The 17,325-nt window shown below is 33.6% G+C and overlaps 1 protein-coding gene across 1 annotated transcript; it reads right to left on the bottom strand.

Moving 5' to 3' along the window:
• Window positions 1-977: 977 nt before the first annotated feature.
• Window positions 978-16,612, bottom strand: LOC148612159 (uncharacterized). Its single transcript, XM_088593339.1, has 5 exons — window positions 16,517-16,612; window positions 14,401-14,565; window positions 12,029-12,193; window positions 3,469-3,690; window positions 978-3,047 (listed from the first exon to the last, which is right to left on the bottom strand). The coding sequence occupies exons 2-5, from the start codon at window positions 14,561-14,563 to the stop codon at window positions 991-993; spliced, it is 2,607 nt and encodes an 868-aa protein (XP_088449465.1). The 5' UTR covers window positions 14,564-14,565; window positions 16,517-16,612; the 3' UTR covers window positions 978-990.
• Window positions 16,613-17,325: the final 713 nt, after the last annotated feature.

The following is a 17,325-nucleotide window of genomic DNA, read 5'->3' as shown; positions in this document are numbered from 1 at the left end:
TATTTAAGGGCGGAAAAAAAGCAAGGAATATTGACAGTTGACAAACTTAAATTATCAACAGCCATGATTATATGCAGATCTGTCGACTCAACTGATAGAAAAGAGTAATCAGTTGGGATGCCGTTGACAAGACCTATATCAACGGAGTTGCACGCTGGTCGATTTAAGGTTGATTTGGACCTTATCTATACTTGCCATTTGGATGCCCTTTCAATATTGGACCAGAGAAAAACCCAAAAACATTCATCAAATTATCAACATGGTCACAAAAACATTATATATTCCAAAATTCCATCTACATATATCCCATCAGATGATTTAGATCTACTCAAGATGCAAAACTGGAGCAATTTACGAACTGTTTGTGTACAAAGGACTTGTGAAAATCTCTAAATTTATAATTTAACTGCTTTTTTCTCAGGGAAGGAGTGTGGTCTCTCATCAAAATAGCTTCATTAACAATTTGTTTCTGCCATATTGCGTTTGCAACAATCACTATCTTATATTGTTTTAAGACAACGTACAATCAGTAATAATGCAAATAGAAAGATAAAAAAAAAGAGTACAAAATTTGTCAGATATATAGGACATGTACATCATGGCGCATCAAAGTATTTTATCAGATATCATTTTCAGTGGATTTCATGCTAGTTGTTTATTCTTTATGTATTTGTCTCTCTTTGATATTGGTTTGTCCTTTTGGTAAAACCGGTTTTTTATCCAAGAATATCCCTCATTTCAAATTTTGGAATAACCAGTGCCACTCCTTTTACCAGCAGAAAAAAACTGCAAATCTACCAAGAAGGGTCCAAGGGAAAATTTAGCCAAAACTCTTGACCTGAGAATCAGATTACGCAGGTTACCGTAAGCTCAGTGTAAAATTTCATCAAATTCTTATTTTTTCTTGAGTAAGAACAGATGGATGAATTATAAATGAAATGTAAACGTGAGACGCATTATAAAAAACAAGGACAATATGTCACTTCATCTTTATTCATAAACAACTCGCCTTTTTGCATGTTGAAACTTCAAATCTTTCGACATAAAAATATCAGCACAAAGGTCCCTATAAATATGGTATTTTTTCATATCATTGTAAATAGTTCGCATGGTAATGCCAGCATTAACCAATTTGTCATCTCCCACTATTTCTTCCATGGCATTTGACTTTTCACCTTTGTAATAAAAAGTAGGATAACCTCTTAAAAGCATAAACACAACAACCGGTTCAAAGGTCAACACATCTTTATTGCTCTCTGAATGTGTTTTTTCAAGACTTATGTTTTCTTCCTTCAACTGATTGCCAGCATCTTTAATGCATCTGCATATATACTCATCTTCCGAATGAACCTTTTCCAAACTGCAACGTCCATCTTTCGCATCATTTAGCAACGGAACTAGGTTCTCGTCCCTTTCTATCGAGTTAAGAGAAACATGGCTTCTTTCAGAAAATTGATCACATTCACATGGCTGATGGTTATCGTTTTTTCCTTCACAAACACTACCCTGTGATTGACTGTAAAAAGAAATTTCACTAGTTTTCAAATCGTTTCTGTTACTTGACTTTCTCAAATCAATAAGTCCTACACATTGTCCTGACCCATTAGAATTTTCCATTTCAACTTCTCTCTCAATTGATACATTAACCATTTTAATTTCACAAGATTTAGCATCATTATTTGACGAATCATATCTCCCTATTTCACATGTTCTAAAGACATCCTCATTTAACTTGTCATGAATATCTATCTCGGCTAAGCCATTAATCTTCATATTTTCTTCACCAGTAAGTGGGAATTTTATATCTGGTTCATATTCTGTTTCGTGGATAGCTCCATGTTTGTTGTTGTATTCACAAGAGCTACGCGTTTTCTGTTCAAATTGAGTATCGTCTTGACCGTCTTTTCCACATAGCAATCCTGAATATTGCACAGTGTAAGGACAATCATTGTCGGTACAAATTACCGGAAACACTTCAACGCCTCTATAACATTCAGTACCGTTTTCGCAGGAATAGGTACCATCAACAAATCGTAATCCCTCAATATAATAATCGTTTTCCACAGTATCAGAATCAATGTTATTTAAAAAGGCTTTATGATTTTCTATTTCTTTGTCAGTCATGTCACTTACACTTTGAAGTGTGTCAACACTCAATGTATCTGAATGATTTTTGTAGTATTCAAGTTGGGACACTGATTCACCATTGAAATTAAAATCAGTTACAACTTGACATTCCTTATAGCCATCAGCATAAGGTATAGACATTTCACTGTGTATAAAAGGATGATATTCATCTTCAAAGTCACTGTCGTGATATTGAAGGGCCACTGATATTGAATCAGGCATAACATTTGGGGCATTAATACTCTTATTTGAAAAGCCCTCATTTTGAGCCACCATTTTAACATAAGTCATTTCATTATCAGAATCACTATCATACCATGAAGAACCAGTATTAGTTAATGAATAAGGTTCATTATCAAAACGTCCTGTGCCCACAAAAGGTAGAATATTGGTAGTACTTTCAGTCACAGTCTGGGCCATATCTAAATTAATAATTTCTTTCCTGTTTTCATTGGTCATTGATGTGTCCTTCTGTAGTGTTATAATCCCAGGAGTACCATCCATACCATATTGATAAAAACAGTAGCACAGTTCAAAATTTGGATCTTCTAAATCTCTGTAACCATTTTCCCCAAACACTTCAATGCTCCAGTTCTGAGCTTTGTATACAACATCTAAACCTTTTTGCCAGATGGTAACGTTTTTCCTGACCGCCCTATTTGGGCAAGTATAAGATTGTCCTAGTAGATCAAATATCATTTCATAGTCAAAATCGATGCAACATAATATTTTGGGAGGAAGCTTTTTGCTTTCACTTTCCTGAAGTTCTAAAATAGCCACATCAAAATCTTCATTTGCATATTTTATTTGTGCAGTAAAATGAAAGATTAACGGATCTTCCTGGTATTCAATAGAATAGTCAAAGCAAATATAGACATCAGGACTTTTTAAGTTCGATTCCTTGAATATTCCACCAAACCCTGGAACCATAAAAAACATTAGATGTATATGTCACCATCACGAGTTATCCTTTAATGATGATCTCATTGGTCAGTTTTTTTTTCGATATCACATATTTTCTGGGTGCAAAGATGCTATCATTAAGTGATAATTTAAGTACTGGTTGTTACGTTTATTATTATTAGCTAATTGTTCTCACCACATACTATACTGACTACAATGCAGATGCAGAGATGTGTATAAACGAAGTGAACTCACCAAATATTTCATTGACTATAAAGTTGATGTTGGAAATATGTATATGCAGAGTGTACGTAACACGTATTTAGTGTACTTATTGTAACTGTAGATGTAGAGATTTGTATAAGAAGAGTGTACTTACCAAATATTCCATTAACTACAAATATAGATGTAGAAATATGTATTAGCAAGTGTACTCACCACATATTTCTTTGACTAGATGCAAGGATGTCATTATATATTTTTCTCCAACTCGAAACCCAGTTCCATAAGACAAGTAACCCATTATCAGTCCAACTGACTTGTACGTTTCGTCTGTTAAATGTTTTAAAGTCTCATAACTTTCAACATCTCCTTCTCTCACTTTAAATTCAACTGTACGTTCTGATTGTAAAATATTAGATGAAGGATCCTCCTCACAACCTTAAAAATCGAAAAAAATCACAAGTTACATATAATAATAAGCTTCATAAATAATACTTGACACAACAGTTTTACAAGAAAATGCATCTATATAGTGTTTTATATAACAGCAAACAAGATCTTAGAATAAAAATTTGAATATGCAAAAACTGAAATTGTTAGGCACTTACAGCATTTACCATGTTTGCTCCAAAGATATGCAGGTGAACAAAATCCAGTGGCAGTTCCTTGTGGAGGATTACAATGATTGGACCCTAAATGATTTCAATTCTTATCTAATATTTTAACATTAAGCCTTACCCGTGTTACAACTTACCCAACCAACTCTATTTTTTTTGGTACCTACCCTAAAATTTATAGCCTGAGCGTTCAGAGAGTTAGAGAAATGTGGAGAGTGTATCTCGATAATGAGGAGGACATACTGTCTATGTTAGTGACAGGGATCAATCTTCGTGGCAGGAAGATTCCTCTGTACTCGCAAAATCCTCATATTTTAACACCTGATACCATCAAAATCACAGTGAAAAATGTCCCTATCTCAGCGGATGACGGACAGATTAAACGCACATTGATCTTAAATGGATATGAAATAGTTAATTTTTCACGAGAAAGGCTAAGGGTAAATGGAAAGTTAATAGACTGTCAGACTGGAAATAGAGTTGTGATAAGTAAAGTCCTGAAAATGCCCACACCAAGAAACTTACAAATAGGGAAATATATGGCTCTAGTGTTTCATGCAAGACAACCAGAATTTAAGGAAAAATTGTCAGCAGAAAAAGAAAGAGAACAGAACAGAAGACCCTAAAGTTTATAGCCATTTTTCGACAAGCACTATTCTAGTCTGAAAGTGTCTCAAAACAAACCATTCAAAAACATTTTTTGAAAAAAAGCCTACCTACTGGCTGACCCTAGTTATCATGGCATTTTAGCTGAACACACAGTTTTTTGGGACTTGTAGATGTGGGATTTTTTCTCAAAAGTTACCTCTAAATTTACAAAATCGTAATAACGAATGCAAACAATACTGATTAAATTCACAGTATATTTCAAGTCAAGTATCTGTGTTCCCACTAGTAATTGTACACTACCAATAATTTACCAACGTTAAACTAACACATTTCTATTTTGTACGGAAACTGTACTGTTGTAATGACTACTGAAACAGTATTGTATTTTACAGTGACGTTACAGTACTGTCTTTTACAGTAATGTTACAGTACTATCATTTACAGTAATGTTACAGTACTGTTCCATTACTGTCATTTACAATACTGTTCTATTACTGAATTTCACAGCACTGTTTCTTTTGTGAAGTTTACAGTACGTTTTCAGTACTGTCTTTTACAACACATTTTCAGTACTGTGTAAAACAGTACATTTACAGTGCTGTATGTTTCAGTAAGTTTTCAGTTTTGTGTTTTACAGTATTGTTTCAGTACTACATTTTTCAGTATAATTACAGTAATGTTTACTATGAACAGCTGGTCTACCTTTGAAGATCGCACAGACATTTTCAAAAATATATGTTTGACTTTGTTGTCTGTGCGAGGTCACAATATTTGTAACGTCATCAGCACCTTGACGTCACCTCATTTTCGTTATTTTCAATTTGGCAAACATTAGGAATGATAAATACTGAACTATACAGGCTGATCCAACTGGGGATGGTGTGCTGTTAAAATGCTCAAAATTCTAAGTTTTTTTTTTTTTTTTAGAAAATCACTGAATTTCCGCTCTCTTTCTTCAGTTATGTTTCGCAAAGGTTGCATATTTTCCTGGACTCACCGCTAAATCGATTAACTCAGATTAAATAAAAACTTTGAATTCAGCTGAAAATAAATGGTTGCAGTGATTTCGAATAAACCTGTAAGTAACACAGTTGGCGTCAACAATGAAAAACAATACGGAAACAAAGTACTACGTCCCGTGTTCTTGTGAATAGCATCTTGGCCGATCCTTGGCCCTCAAAGGGAGTATAGGCAAAATATCATGGCACTCTAGGGGTTAAGTTGTTATCTTGGATTTGAATGATATAGTAAAATATATTAAAGAAACGCTACATCATCCCCGTCACACTGTCATCTAAGAGAAATGATCGGAAACAGATCCTTCCATGATATATGTTACGTATTGCAGTTTAAATGAAGCAAGTTCAGGATCGTGAACACAAATTGTATTACTTTTTGACAGACATCTTTGATTTTATGTAAATGTCGCAGTTTTGCTGAAATTGTCGAGAAAGTAATGTAATTTGTGTTCACCAAAACACAAGTAGCAAGTTAGTACACAATAACATGTACGTCAATAATGAAAAATACAACACATTCAGTCTTATGTACAGGACAACATAAACTAGGTAGCGACTCTTTAACCAGTAAAAAACAGAAAAATCGAAATTTTTAAATTCATGATGCATCTATAAACATGCTAAAGGCTTAAATGTTGCCTTTTGCATAATTTTCTGAAAAATAGTTTATTAGAATAAAAGACGCCTTAAACTATTATATACTTTGAAAATGGTAATAACGCAGTAGTGCACCGTAATATTTGGGTTGGTTGAAAAGGAAGAGCTAGATGATTGAACATAAATCATTCCGACAGCTAAAAGGTTTCAGTTACAGTTATACGCACCGTTTCGCTCACCAAAATTGACCGGTCTAATTTTGTTAAACTTAAAAAAATGAAATTTAGTGTATATGATGCGTACAAGTTGTAAATTTGTACATGTTATAACATGTACAAAATTTCTATATTCATGTTTTAATCTGTATTACCCCCCAAAAAAGTTAAACATGTACAAAGTTTGCCTGTACATGCTTTAACACGTACAAAAAATGTAAAGAAATTATTTCAACTACATGTATAGTCGGCGTCACATAAATAACATACTGTTAAAATTTGAATACAAATATTTTCTACGACTTTATTGACACCTACCGTCGTTTAAATTGTCTTAAATGACTTGCTCATTCGTTTAGCCAAACGGCTTCTCCCTAAACATTGAATCGTTAAATTCCGGTCAGATTTTAATTCTAGGTGCCAATATTTACATTGTAAAAAGTCGGCCATGTTTACAGTGATCGGGTTGCTAGGAGATGTTGTTTACGTTTAAATGGTTTGTCCAAAAACCGAAGAACCCAGAATGCACTTCGGCGTTATTTCGGATATCTCGGATTTATTTTACGCGAACATCGTACAATACCGAGAAGTTGATCAAGCAGACGATTGTCACCGGAGTTCGACGGGAACTTACGAACTTCGTTTGTAAACAAATCGTCCCGTAGAAACCAACATGGCGGATATTAGTATGGGATTTTCCCGTAAGGATTTGTTACGCATGATTTAAGCTAATAAGCGACTTGTTTTTGAGAAGCTGTTTGGCTAAACGAATGAGCAAGTCATTTAAGACAATTTAAACGACGGTTGGTGTCAATAAAGTCGTAGAAAATATTTTTATTCAAATTTTAACAGTATGTTATTTATGTGAAGCCGAGTATAGTACAATATGTTCAAAATGACATTACACTTTAATTTTATGTATGTTTAATGACTAAACAATGATAACCGTATATTTCCAAAACACATGCATGATTAATTTACATTTGTATTTATTGCTACAAGTTGTTGATATTTGACACTTGGAACTACACATCACTTTCATTTTTCTGCACTTACACTTTCAACTCTTTTTACAATCGTTCTTACAATTACCATACATGTGTCCCTGTCCACCACTTAATGCTAACTTACAAACAATCTCTTTCACACTATATTCATTCATAAGATCATCAAACAAATTCAGGCGCGAAGCTGCGTTAGGCAAAAAAGCTTTTCCCTGCACTAAATTTTGCCATTTTTTTTGGAGATAAAATACATCCAGGAGAGGCATAAATAATGCTCTAAAACGCTATCTCCGCGGAGCTTTGGGGGGGGGGGCTTTGCCCCTTGAACCCCTAAGCGGCCCCAGACCCCCTGCCGTAATTTTGCCTACACTTCAATTTGGCCTCAGCTACGCGCCTGAAATTGTTGACCTGACAATGTTCTTCTAGCTCTCTTTGAAGCAGGATTCGAAATCGAAGGAAACGCATTGTCACTCTCAAAAATGGCACCACTTTTTACGGTGCTAGACTGATTGTCACAAGGTTCAGATGCCGTACCAAATGAATGCCTATAGAATGTTGACAACTGGTTACCATGAAGTGAACTATTGACCAGGGAATCAATTAAACAACTGACTTATATAGTCAATGGTAACGAGTCCCTGTGTCTGAATCGGAAACTGGGTAGTGTTCAATGCTACCGATCATTTCAATAAAAGACTTGTTTTTAATGTGTCAGTTTGCCTTTCCTCTTTCGTGTACCCCGGACCTGACATTTATGAGCAACTCCGCGGGTGTTTTAATTTAAATGAAGAAATGTATCCGGAACATTTCAATCCCCTGTCGTTCTCTCCTCATCATCAGCTGGCTTACTGTCAAAATACGGCCTTATTTTGCACGAACTTTCGGATCGAAAAAAGGTATTATTTGTTTTTTTACCATTTTCCCACTTGCCCCATGCATGTTCTCATCCTGTGCGAGTTCCGTAGAGGCTGATATTTTGTATTTGGCTTAGTGTTAGTTTTGGAAAGGCAACTTCTTATTTGTACTTAAACGCTATATTTTTTTAGTATGTTCACATTATTTTTTGGTAAGCGGATCGCGACTTCGAATTTTTCGGTGGGGGTAAAATTTTTGAAAAAAAAACACATGAATAAACAGTGTGTGTTACTGATTTCCCGAGGGGCGTAAACCTTCCTTTCGCCAATTTAATCCGCTAATACATAACACCTGTCTTTCCCTACTTACAAGTACCTCTCAATGGGTCTAAATCATCATCACCACCTAGGTAATCCATTTTTCTCTTGTACAATGGCCGAAACATCTGGATGCAAACCGCCTAGTTTCAAAACCAACAATATGCGAAACATAACCATTGCAAACACTTGATTCTAAAAATATTTCCTATCCGGGTCAAATCAAAGACTTTCAAATTGGTAGTCACTGCTGCACCAAGCCGGCAATATTTAATATAGAGTGACGTCTGGTTGACTCAGAGAAGAGTAATGTGACCGAGTGGGTGACATACCTACCTGCTGACTGTTGTTTATGTGAGCTGACGGGATCAAGCTTAAGATCCGTCTCAGCCTTTTGGGCTAGTGCAAAGCAGGGTCTGTTTGATTGGTCAATGATCGTCTCGCCCTGTACCCTGCATGAAATATCTGCCATAGGACGTTATACCATAATCAGTCAATTTAAAATGAATAACAACAATCTGTTGGAATGACAATCATTTTTACAACTTCAAAGTTGCTATAGCTCTCATTCTATTGAGTGAAGTGGAAACGAGGAATAATATGTCAAAGACTTTATAATTGTGTGTACAACACATATTTTTTTGGCATATAAATATCAACGGATATCTTATGATATGCTAAGAAAAGATAGTTATTTTTCTTTTCCCGATGTTTTAAAGCTAGTATGTTTTCCTCATCATAGCAATATAATGTCTATTGATTTTTCGTTTTGATACAGTTAGTAAAACAATCTCATCAGGGTCCTGTGGTCTTTTTCACAAAAAAAATCGTAAGTCTAAAATTAGTGGTAAGTTATGACGTCACAATACTTTTTATTTACTATGACGTCATTACTTACGACTAATTTTACTCTTACGATTTTTTTGGTGAAAAGGATCACTGTTTCACAAAAAAAATGTATCTATTTTCTTTCCTTAACTCTTTGCATGGTTTACGTCAAAGAGTTGATGACGTTACAAACATTGTGACGTCACATTATAAAAATAACAAAGTCAAATATGTATTTCTCAAAATGTCTGTGATCTTCAAACATATTAGGTCAGTGTTTGATAGGTCTGAAAAATACACAGTGTTTAGGTACACTTACAACTTAGTGAAATGTATTACCGTACTTGTACTAAAAACGTAACTTACTGAAAAGATACTATTACACACACAGTACTGAAAAAGTACTGTAAAATTCAGTAATGGATCAGTACTGTAAAATTCAGTATTGAAACAATACTGTAAAATTCAGTAATAGAACAGTACTGTAAAATTCAGTAATAAAACAGTACTGCAAAATTCAGTAAAGGGACAGTACCGTAAAATTCAGTAATGGAATAGTACTGTAAAATTCAGTAATGGAACAGTACTGTAAAATTCAGTAAAGAAACAGTACTGTAAAATTCAGTAAAGAAACAGTACTGTATGTAACAGTACTGTATCATTACTGTAAATGACAGTACTGTAACATTACTGTAAAAGACAGTAGTGTAATGTCACTGTAAAAGACAGTACTGTAATTTCACTGTACTGTTTCAGTTGTCATTATTACAGTACAGTTTCAGTACAAAATAGAAATGTGTTAGTGTAATGTTGGTAAATTATTGGTAGTGTATTATGTTACATCATAAGTGTCAGATTTTGGGAGGAAAACGAACAGAAGGGAACTAAAATGTCTAGTACTAACTGCACTTTGGGGGAGCTCTGCATAATTTAAGAGTAAATATTTTCAAGGGGAGATAGTATGTATGTTAGTTATGAGTACAAAAACTTGGCATCTTATCAATTTAATTTTAAGTTGTCCTTTCCTTAACCTGCAATCAATACATGAAGGAATAATTAAAATAAAATGCCTAACAAGTGACAGCTTGTTACGACTACGAAGCACAGGTGTCAAACCCTGAGTATTCACATTCAAGCTTAATACATGTCTGAATATTTGGATTGCAGTTATATGGTTGACACACAATTAAATTTTGACCAGAATCAAAATGGTTCCCATTTGGGAACTAATTCCAGTAAATGGTTCTAACTACAGCCTTAAATTTAAATCTCAACCTTTATATAGTATGGCAACTTGTGGTAACTCATTTAGATTAATGCACATATGAAGTTATTATTCTTGACATCAAATGCTTAAAATATCCAAAATGTCATAGCATTATACGACTGCATAAAAGCTTACTTCCAACGTTCCCAATTGCTAAAAAAAAACCACAAATTAATAATGTTGGGTATCATACTAAGCATTAAAATATCTTTCTGATGTAATTAAAATTGAGTGCTTAATTATCAATTAAATAAAGCAGATAAGAAATTTCACTAATTTAAACAAATAAGCAAACAAAATATTTTAAGGTCCATTCAGTGGACAAGCCTGCCGAAGTACTAGTATCAGCTTTTAACCATACTTGACCATTGTCCAAACTATTAATCATTCACACAATCATCTTTTTTAGTTCAAATTCCGTTGAATTTTTTACATAAGTTGTGTACACATAATGCTGGAAAAGTTCAGCTCACCAATTTCAATGTCAAATAAGGTGTTACATGAAAGTATTGTGCATGCAAAGACCAACAAAGATTATCAAAGTAATTGATCTGGCACTAGTCTGGCAATACAACACATGTCTATAATATTCTACATTGTCACGGCCAATTACATGTCTCCATTGTCATTGTTTATTACATGTCTCCATTGTCATGGTCCATTATATGTCTCCATTGTCATGGTCTATTACATGTCTCCATTGTCATGGTATATTAAATGTCTCCATTGCCATGGTCTGTTATATGTCTTCATTGTCATGGTCTATTATATGTCTTCATTGTCATGGTCTATTATATGTCTCCATTATCATGATCCATTATATGTCCCCATTGTCATGGTTTATTGTATGTCTCCATTGTAATGGTTTACTATACGTGTCTATTGACATGGTCTATTATATGTTTCCATTAATGATTGGTATTTTTTGTATTCAGGAACTAAAATACTAAAATACTTGGTACTAACTGCACTTTGTGGAAATTCTGCAAGATTTTAGGGTGGGGAGACTGTAAGTTAATTACAAGTACAGAAACATGACCTCTTTTAAGTTGTCCCTTCAGTTAATACATGAATGGATCATTAAAAATAAAATACCTAGCATGTAACCGCTTGATATGACTACAAAGAACAGACGTCAGACCCTCAGCATTTGGAGCGATAATTCACCATTCAAGCCTGGTACAGGTCTGAGTATTTGAATTGCAGTTAAATGTTTGGCACAAGATAAAATTTTGTCCAGAATCAAAAGTTGTCACTTTACGGCCCTAATTCCGAAATGGTTCAAGATACAACTCCCAATTCAATTAATCCCAGCCTACTTGAGTATGGCACCTTGTGAGATATATACACGAATACAGATATTAATATATAGGACATCAAATGTCTAAAATGACAATAATGCCATACCATTATAAAACTGCATTTTTCTGCTCATATAATAAACTTACAATGCAAATTGTCATCATCATCATCACTAGTGTCTTGATCTGATGGCTTAAAAATCTGATGACTATTCAACACCCTATGCCTTTTTCCATCTGATTTACCCTCACAACAACAGACTTTCCAATCAAATAGTCCGCATGAAAGCTTACTTCCAACTTTTCCCATTGCTGAAAATGAAAAAAAAAAGTCAAAATTGACAATATTTGTGCATCAAACTAAGTGCAAAAATAACTTTCTGAAGTAATTCAAATGGAGTTATCAATTATTATAACAAAAACTTCACTAATATAAAAAACAATATATGAGAGAAAAAAATATTCTAAATAATTATTGAACAAGACCACAAAAATGTCTAGATCAGCATCATTGTCATGTTAGATTGCTCTTTTAAAAAAATCCATTCACAGGTTTTTAGGTTTTTGATTTTTACATATCAACAGTTTGTGCCAAGTTGGTGACTGTTTAACTATTGATCTACAATTTATATCTCTAAAATCAGTAACTAGTAATGTACAAAAATGTATTTAAAAAGTGTCATCCTAAAGTTTTATGAAATTATGAAGTAAAAATAATCAAATCATTACATATTTTAAAATTTTCCTATTCAAACATAAATAAAACTAGTATTGATTGTGTCGGGACACCAACACAGATGTTCCCGAAATGTTCCCACTGTCACAGGAGTTCCCAAAATCAGTTTCTACTGCTCCGTGATTTTTTTTCCATTTTTCGATTATTTTTCAGTTTTGGACCAGTGGCCATCTTGAAATGGTGGCCATTGTTTATTTTTCATTATGGCAGACCGAAAGCTCTTGTAATGATCTATTTTGATCCAAATGACTAATCTCTATGACTTATCATGATCCATTATATGTCTCCATTGTCATGGTCTATTACATGTCTCCATTGTCATGGTCTATTACATGTCAATATTGTCATGGTTTATTACATGTCTCCATTGTCATGGGCTATTATATGTCCCCATTGTCATGGTCTATTACATGTCTCAATTGTCATGGTCTATTACATGTCTCCATTGCCATGGTCTGTTATATATCTCCATTGCCATGGCCTGTTATATGTCTTCATTGTCATGGTCTATTATATGTCTTCGTTGTCATGGTCGATTATATGTCTCTATTGCCATGGTCTGTTATATGTCTCCATTGCCATGGTCTGTTATATGTCTTCATTGTCATGGTCTATTATATGTCTTCATTGTCATGGTCTGTTATATGTCTCCATTATCATGATCCATTATATGTCCCCATTGTCATGGTTTATTATATGTCTCCATTGCCATGGTCTGTTATATGTCTTCATTGTCATGGTCTATTATATGTCTTCGTTGTCATGGTCTGTTATATGTCTCCATTGCCATGGTCTATTATATGTCTTCATTGTCATGGTCTGTTATATGTCTCCATTCCCATGGTCTGTTATATGTCTTCATTGTCATGGTCTATTATATGTCTTCATTGTCATGGTCTATTATATGTCTTCATTGTCGTGGTCTATTATATGTCTTCATTGTCATGGTCTATTATATGTCTCCATTATCATGATCCATTATATGTCTCCATTGTCATGGTTAATTGTATGTCTCCATTGTAATGGTTTACTATATGTGTCTATTGACATGGTCTATTATATGTTTCCATGTATTTATGCAACTGGTCCATGCTCCCAGTTTTTAGTGGAGTCAGAGTTTTTTTGCTGTGTGTGTCTGTTTTCCATGTCTGGTCTTTGCCCCTGGATTACATTCTTTTGATTACCACTGTAACTTTGGCTCCTTTAACTACTCTTCCATGGTCATGGTCTATTCAATGTCTCTATTAATGATTGGTATTTTTTGTATTCAGGAACTAAAATACTAAAATACTTGGTACTAACTGCACTTTGTGGAAATTCTGCAAGATTTTAGGGTGGAGAGACTGTAGTTAATTACAAGTACAGAAACATGACCTCTTTTAAGTTGTCCCTTCAGTTAATACATGAATGGATCATTAAAAATAAAATACCTAGCTTGTAACCACTTGATATGACTACAAAGAACAGATGTCAGACCCTCAGCATTTGGAGCGATAATTCACCATTCAAGCCTGGTACAGGTCTGAATATTTGAATTGCAGTTAAATGTTTGGCACAAGATAAAATTTTGTCCAGAATCAAAAGTTGTCACTTTACGGCCCTAATTCCGAAATGGTTCAAGATACAACTCCCAATTCAATTAATCCCAGCCTACTCGAGTATGGCACCTTGTGAGATATATACACGAATACAGATATTAATATATAGGACATCAAATGTCTAAAATGACAATAATGCCATACCATTATAAAACTGCATTTTTCTGCTCATATAATAAACTTACAATGCAAATTGTCATCATCATCATCACTAGTGTCTTGATCTGATGGCTTAAAAATCTGATGACTATTCAACACCCTATGCCTTTTTCCATCTGATTTACCCTCACAACAACAGACTTTCCAATCAAATAGTCCGCATGAAAGCTTACTTCCAACTTTTCCCATTGCTGAAAATGAAAAAAAAAGTCAAAATTGACAATATTTGTGCATCAAACTAAGTGCAAAAATAACTTTCTGAAGTAATTCAAATGGAGTTATCAATTATTATAACAAAAACTTCACTAATATAAAAAACAATATATGAGAGAAAAAAATATTCTAAATAATTATTGAACAAGACCACAAAAATGTCTGGATCAGCATCATTGTCATGTGAGATTGCTCTTTTAAAAAAATCCATTCACAGGTTTTTAGGTTTTTGATTTTTACATATCAACAGTTTGTGCCAAGTTGGTGACTGTTTAACTACTGATCTACAATTTATATCTCTAAAATCAGTAACTAGTAATGTACAAAAATGTATTTAAAAAGTGTCATCCTAAAGTTTTATGAAATTATGAAGTAAAAATAATCAAATCATTACATATTTTAAAATTTTCCTATTCAAACATAAATAAAACTAGTATTGATTGTGTTGGGACAGCAACACAGATGTTCCCAAAATGTTCCCACTGTCACAGGAGTTCCCAAAATCAGTTTCTACTGCTCTGTGATTTTTTTTTCCATTTTTCAATTATTTTTTAGTTTTGGACCAGTGCCATCTTGAAATGGTGGCCATTGTTTATTTTTCATTATGGCAGACCGAAAGCTCTTGTAGTGATCTATTTTTGAACCAAATGACTAATCTCTATGATTTTTTTATGTTTTTTTGTCTTTCAACAGCAGTCATTTTGAAACTGTGGCCATGTTTGAAATCTGATAGTGATTGCACATCTACCGGTATATATGGTGACCTATTTTTGTGTCAACTTAGGTTTCAATCGCAGTTTGGCTGTTTTTTAGAAGATACACGGACAAAAGTATATTCATGAGAAAGAAGAATTATAAATGTTAACAAAAACAATAAGTTCATCCACTACGTTTCAGAAAAATAATTAACTGATCACAGAGACATAACTCGCCTGTCCCATATGGAAGCTGTTATTCAAAAGTTGAATAATGGTGACATTGTTACTAATTTTATGTACTTTGGACAATTTATAATATCCATAAAAACATTTGACACCCCCAAAGTGGACTGATTCCTCAGGTATAGTTAATGGTTTCCATATTTGGAACTGTGACAAAGGGATGTTTCAGTAACCTTAAATTTCAACGTCAATGGCTGTGACTGTTGGGGCATATAAATGTCAACTCTGAAACGATGATGCTAATGCAACTACATGTACATGTGATACCAAATACAACTGACCAAATAGAAGTGATTCATGTTTAAATTACCTAATCAGAAAACTTAACAAAATATCTTCATATGAAATTTGAAATTTTGGTCTGAAGACTGTGACTGCAGGGGCATACACTAATACAGAATAGAGGTATTGTGATGCTAATGTAACTACAGACAAAATATGATTGACCTAGCATAAGTTGTTCATATTAAACTGACCTGATCAGGAAACATAACATGAAAATCAAGAAAATCTGTTCTTGATATTGGTATTTTGCCTTTGGCAATTTCCGTCCCAGGCGAGGCAAAAAAAATTATAATATAATTTGTATCAGAGCAAGTGAAGTATTTTACTACATCAAACTACAGCCAGTTCAGTCAAGCTATATATTGGTCCATATGATAATGCTGCCCGCTGAGGCATTTTTTTTTAAACTGACGTTAATATGCCTCATTGGGGCGACCTAGAAAGTAACGATTAGCCTCCCAAGATAGCATAACTGATTGGACTGTCAAAAAGACTATTAAAGTATATGTCTTTGTAATTACAACTGCATGTCATGTGTTATTGTTGTGTTATTTCCTGAATGAAATGTAGAATATTACTTGTTTACATGTCCATTATATTGATATTAAGGATATATCCAAGCAAATCAGAACATATTATGTTATAGTTAGTTTAATGATAGACTTTATGATGTCTCTACTGATAGAGCTAACGATTCACTTACGGGTAGCTAATATATTTTGTTTCTGTTCAGATTTCAGTTGAATTTCTTCGATTAGTCCAAGTTTCGTTTTCGCTTCCCTGTGCTATTTTAAGGACGGTCAAGTCGTACCATGTTTGTTTCGTGTCATTAGCACAGATTTGTTGTAACTCATTAGTTTTAAGCGATGAACTTGAAAAAAAAACAGCAGAATTTCAAGAAGATGAGAGCACTATTTTTTGTTCAAGGTATTTGAATGAACAGATTTTTGTAACATGAAAAAGCAACAGATATATATGGTGAAACGCAACAAAAGCACTGGTCATCGTAAACATATAACTTTTATAAATATAGTAAGGCACCGACCATTTTTATATTGAAAGGAGGGGCTGGGATTTTCAATGTTGCTAAATAATTTTTTCTGTGCTTTTTAAAATTATTTTATTTTTTTAATACCAAATGAATTATATTTTTTTCAGGAATATGGCAAATTTTTATTTATTTTTTTTACCAGTCAAATAAGATAAGAATAAATGGATAATATCATATACATATCAAGGGCATATGACAGTAAAGATTCAGTTTAACCTCAATTTTATTCTTGTTCAGACCAAATTAAAATTAATAAGATTTACATCCCCTCCCGCTCCTAAAAATGACATTTTTTAAAAATTAAATGGGAGAGGAATTTCAGTCAGGATTTTTTTTTAATTAGGCACTATAACATACAGACCTTTCAATTCTTTGGTGACCAAAATAATGTTTCTTCTCTGAAACTGATGTGGCTATGGATTTACAAGATGTCTATACATTAAATAGCTAAAATTAGGCCA

This window comes from Perna viridis, chromosome 7, assembly GCF_037379345.1.
Source record: "Perna viridis isolate PV_CMFRI_1.1 ecotype Kerala chromosome 7, ASM3737934v1, whole genome shotgun sequence".
NCBI lineage: Eukaryota > Metazoa > Mollusca > Bivalvia > Mytilida > Mytilidae > Perna > Perna viridis.
Note: the sequence above shows the minus strand (reverse complement) of the source record. Positions and strands in the feature narration are given on the sequence as shown.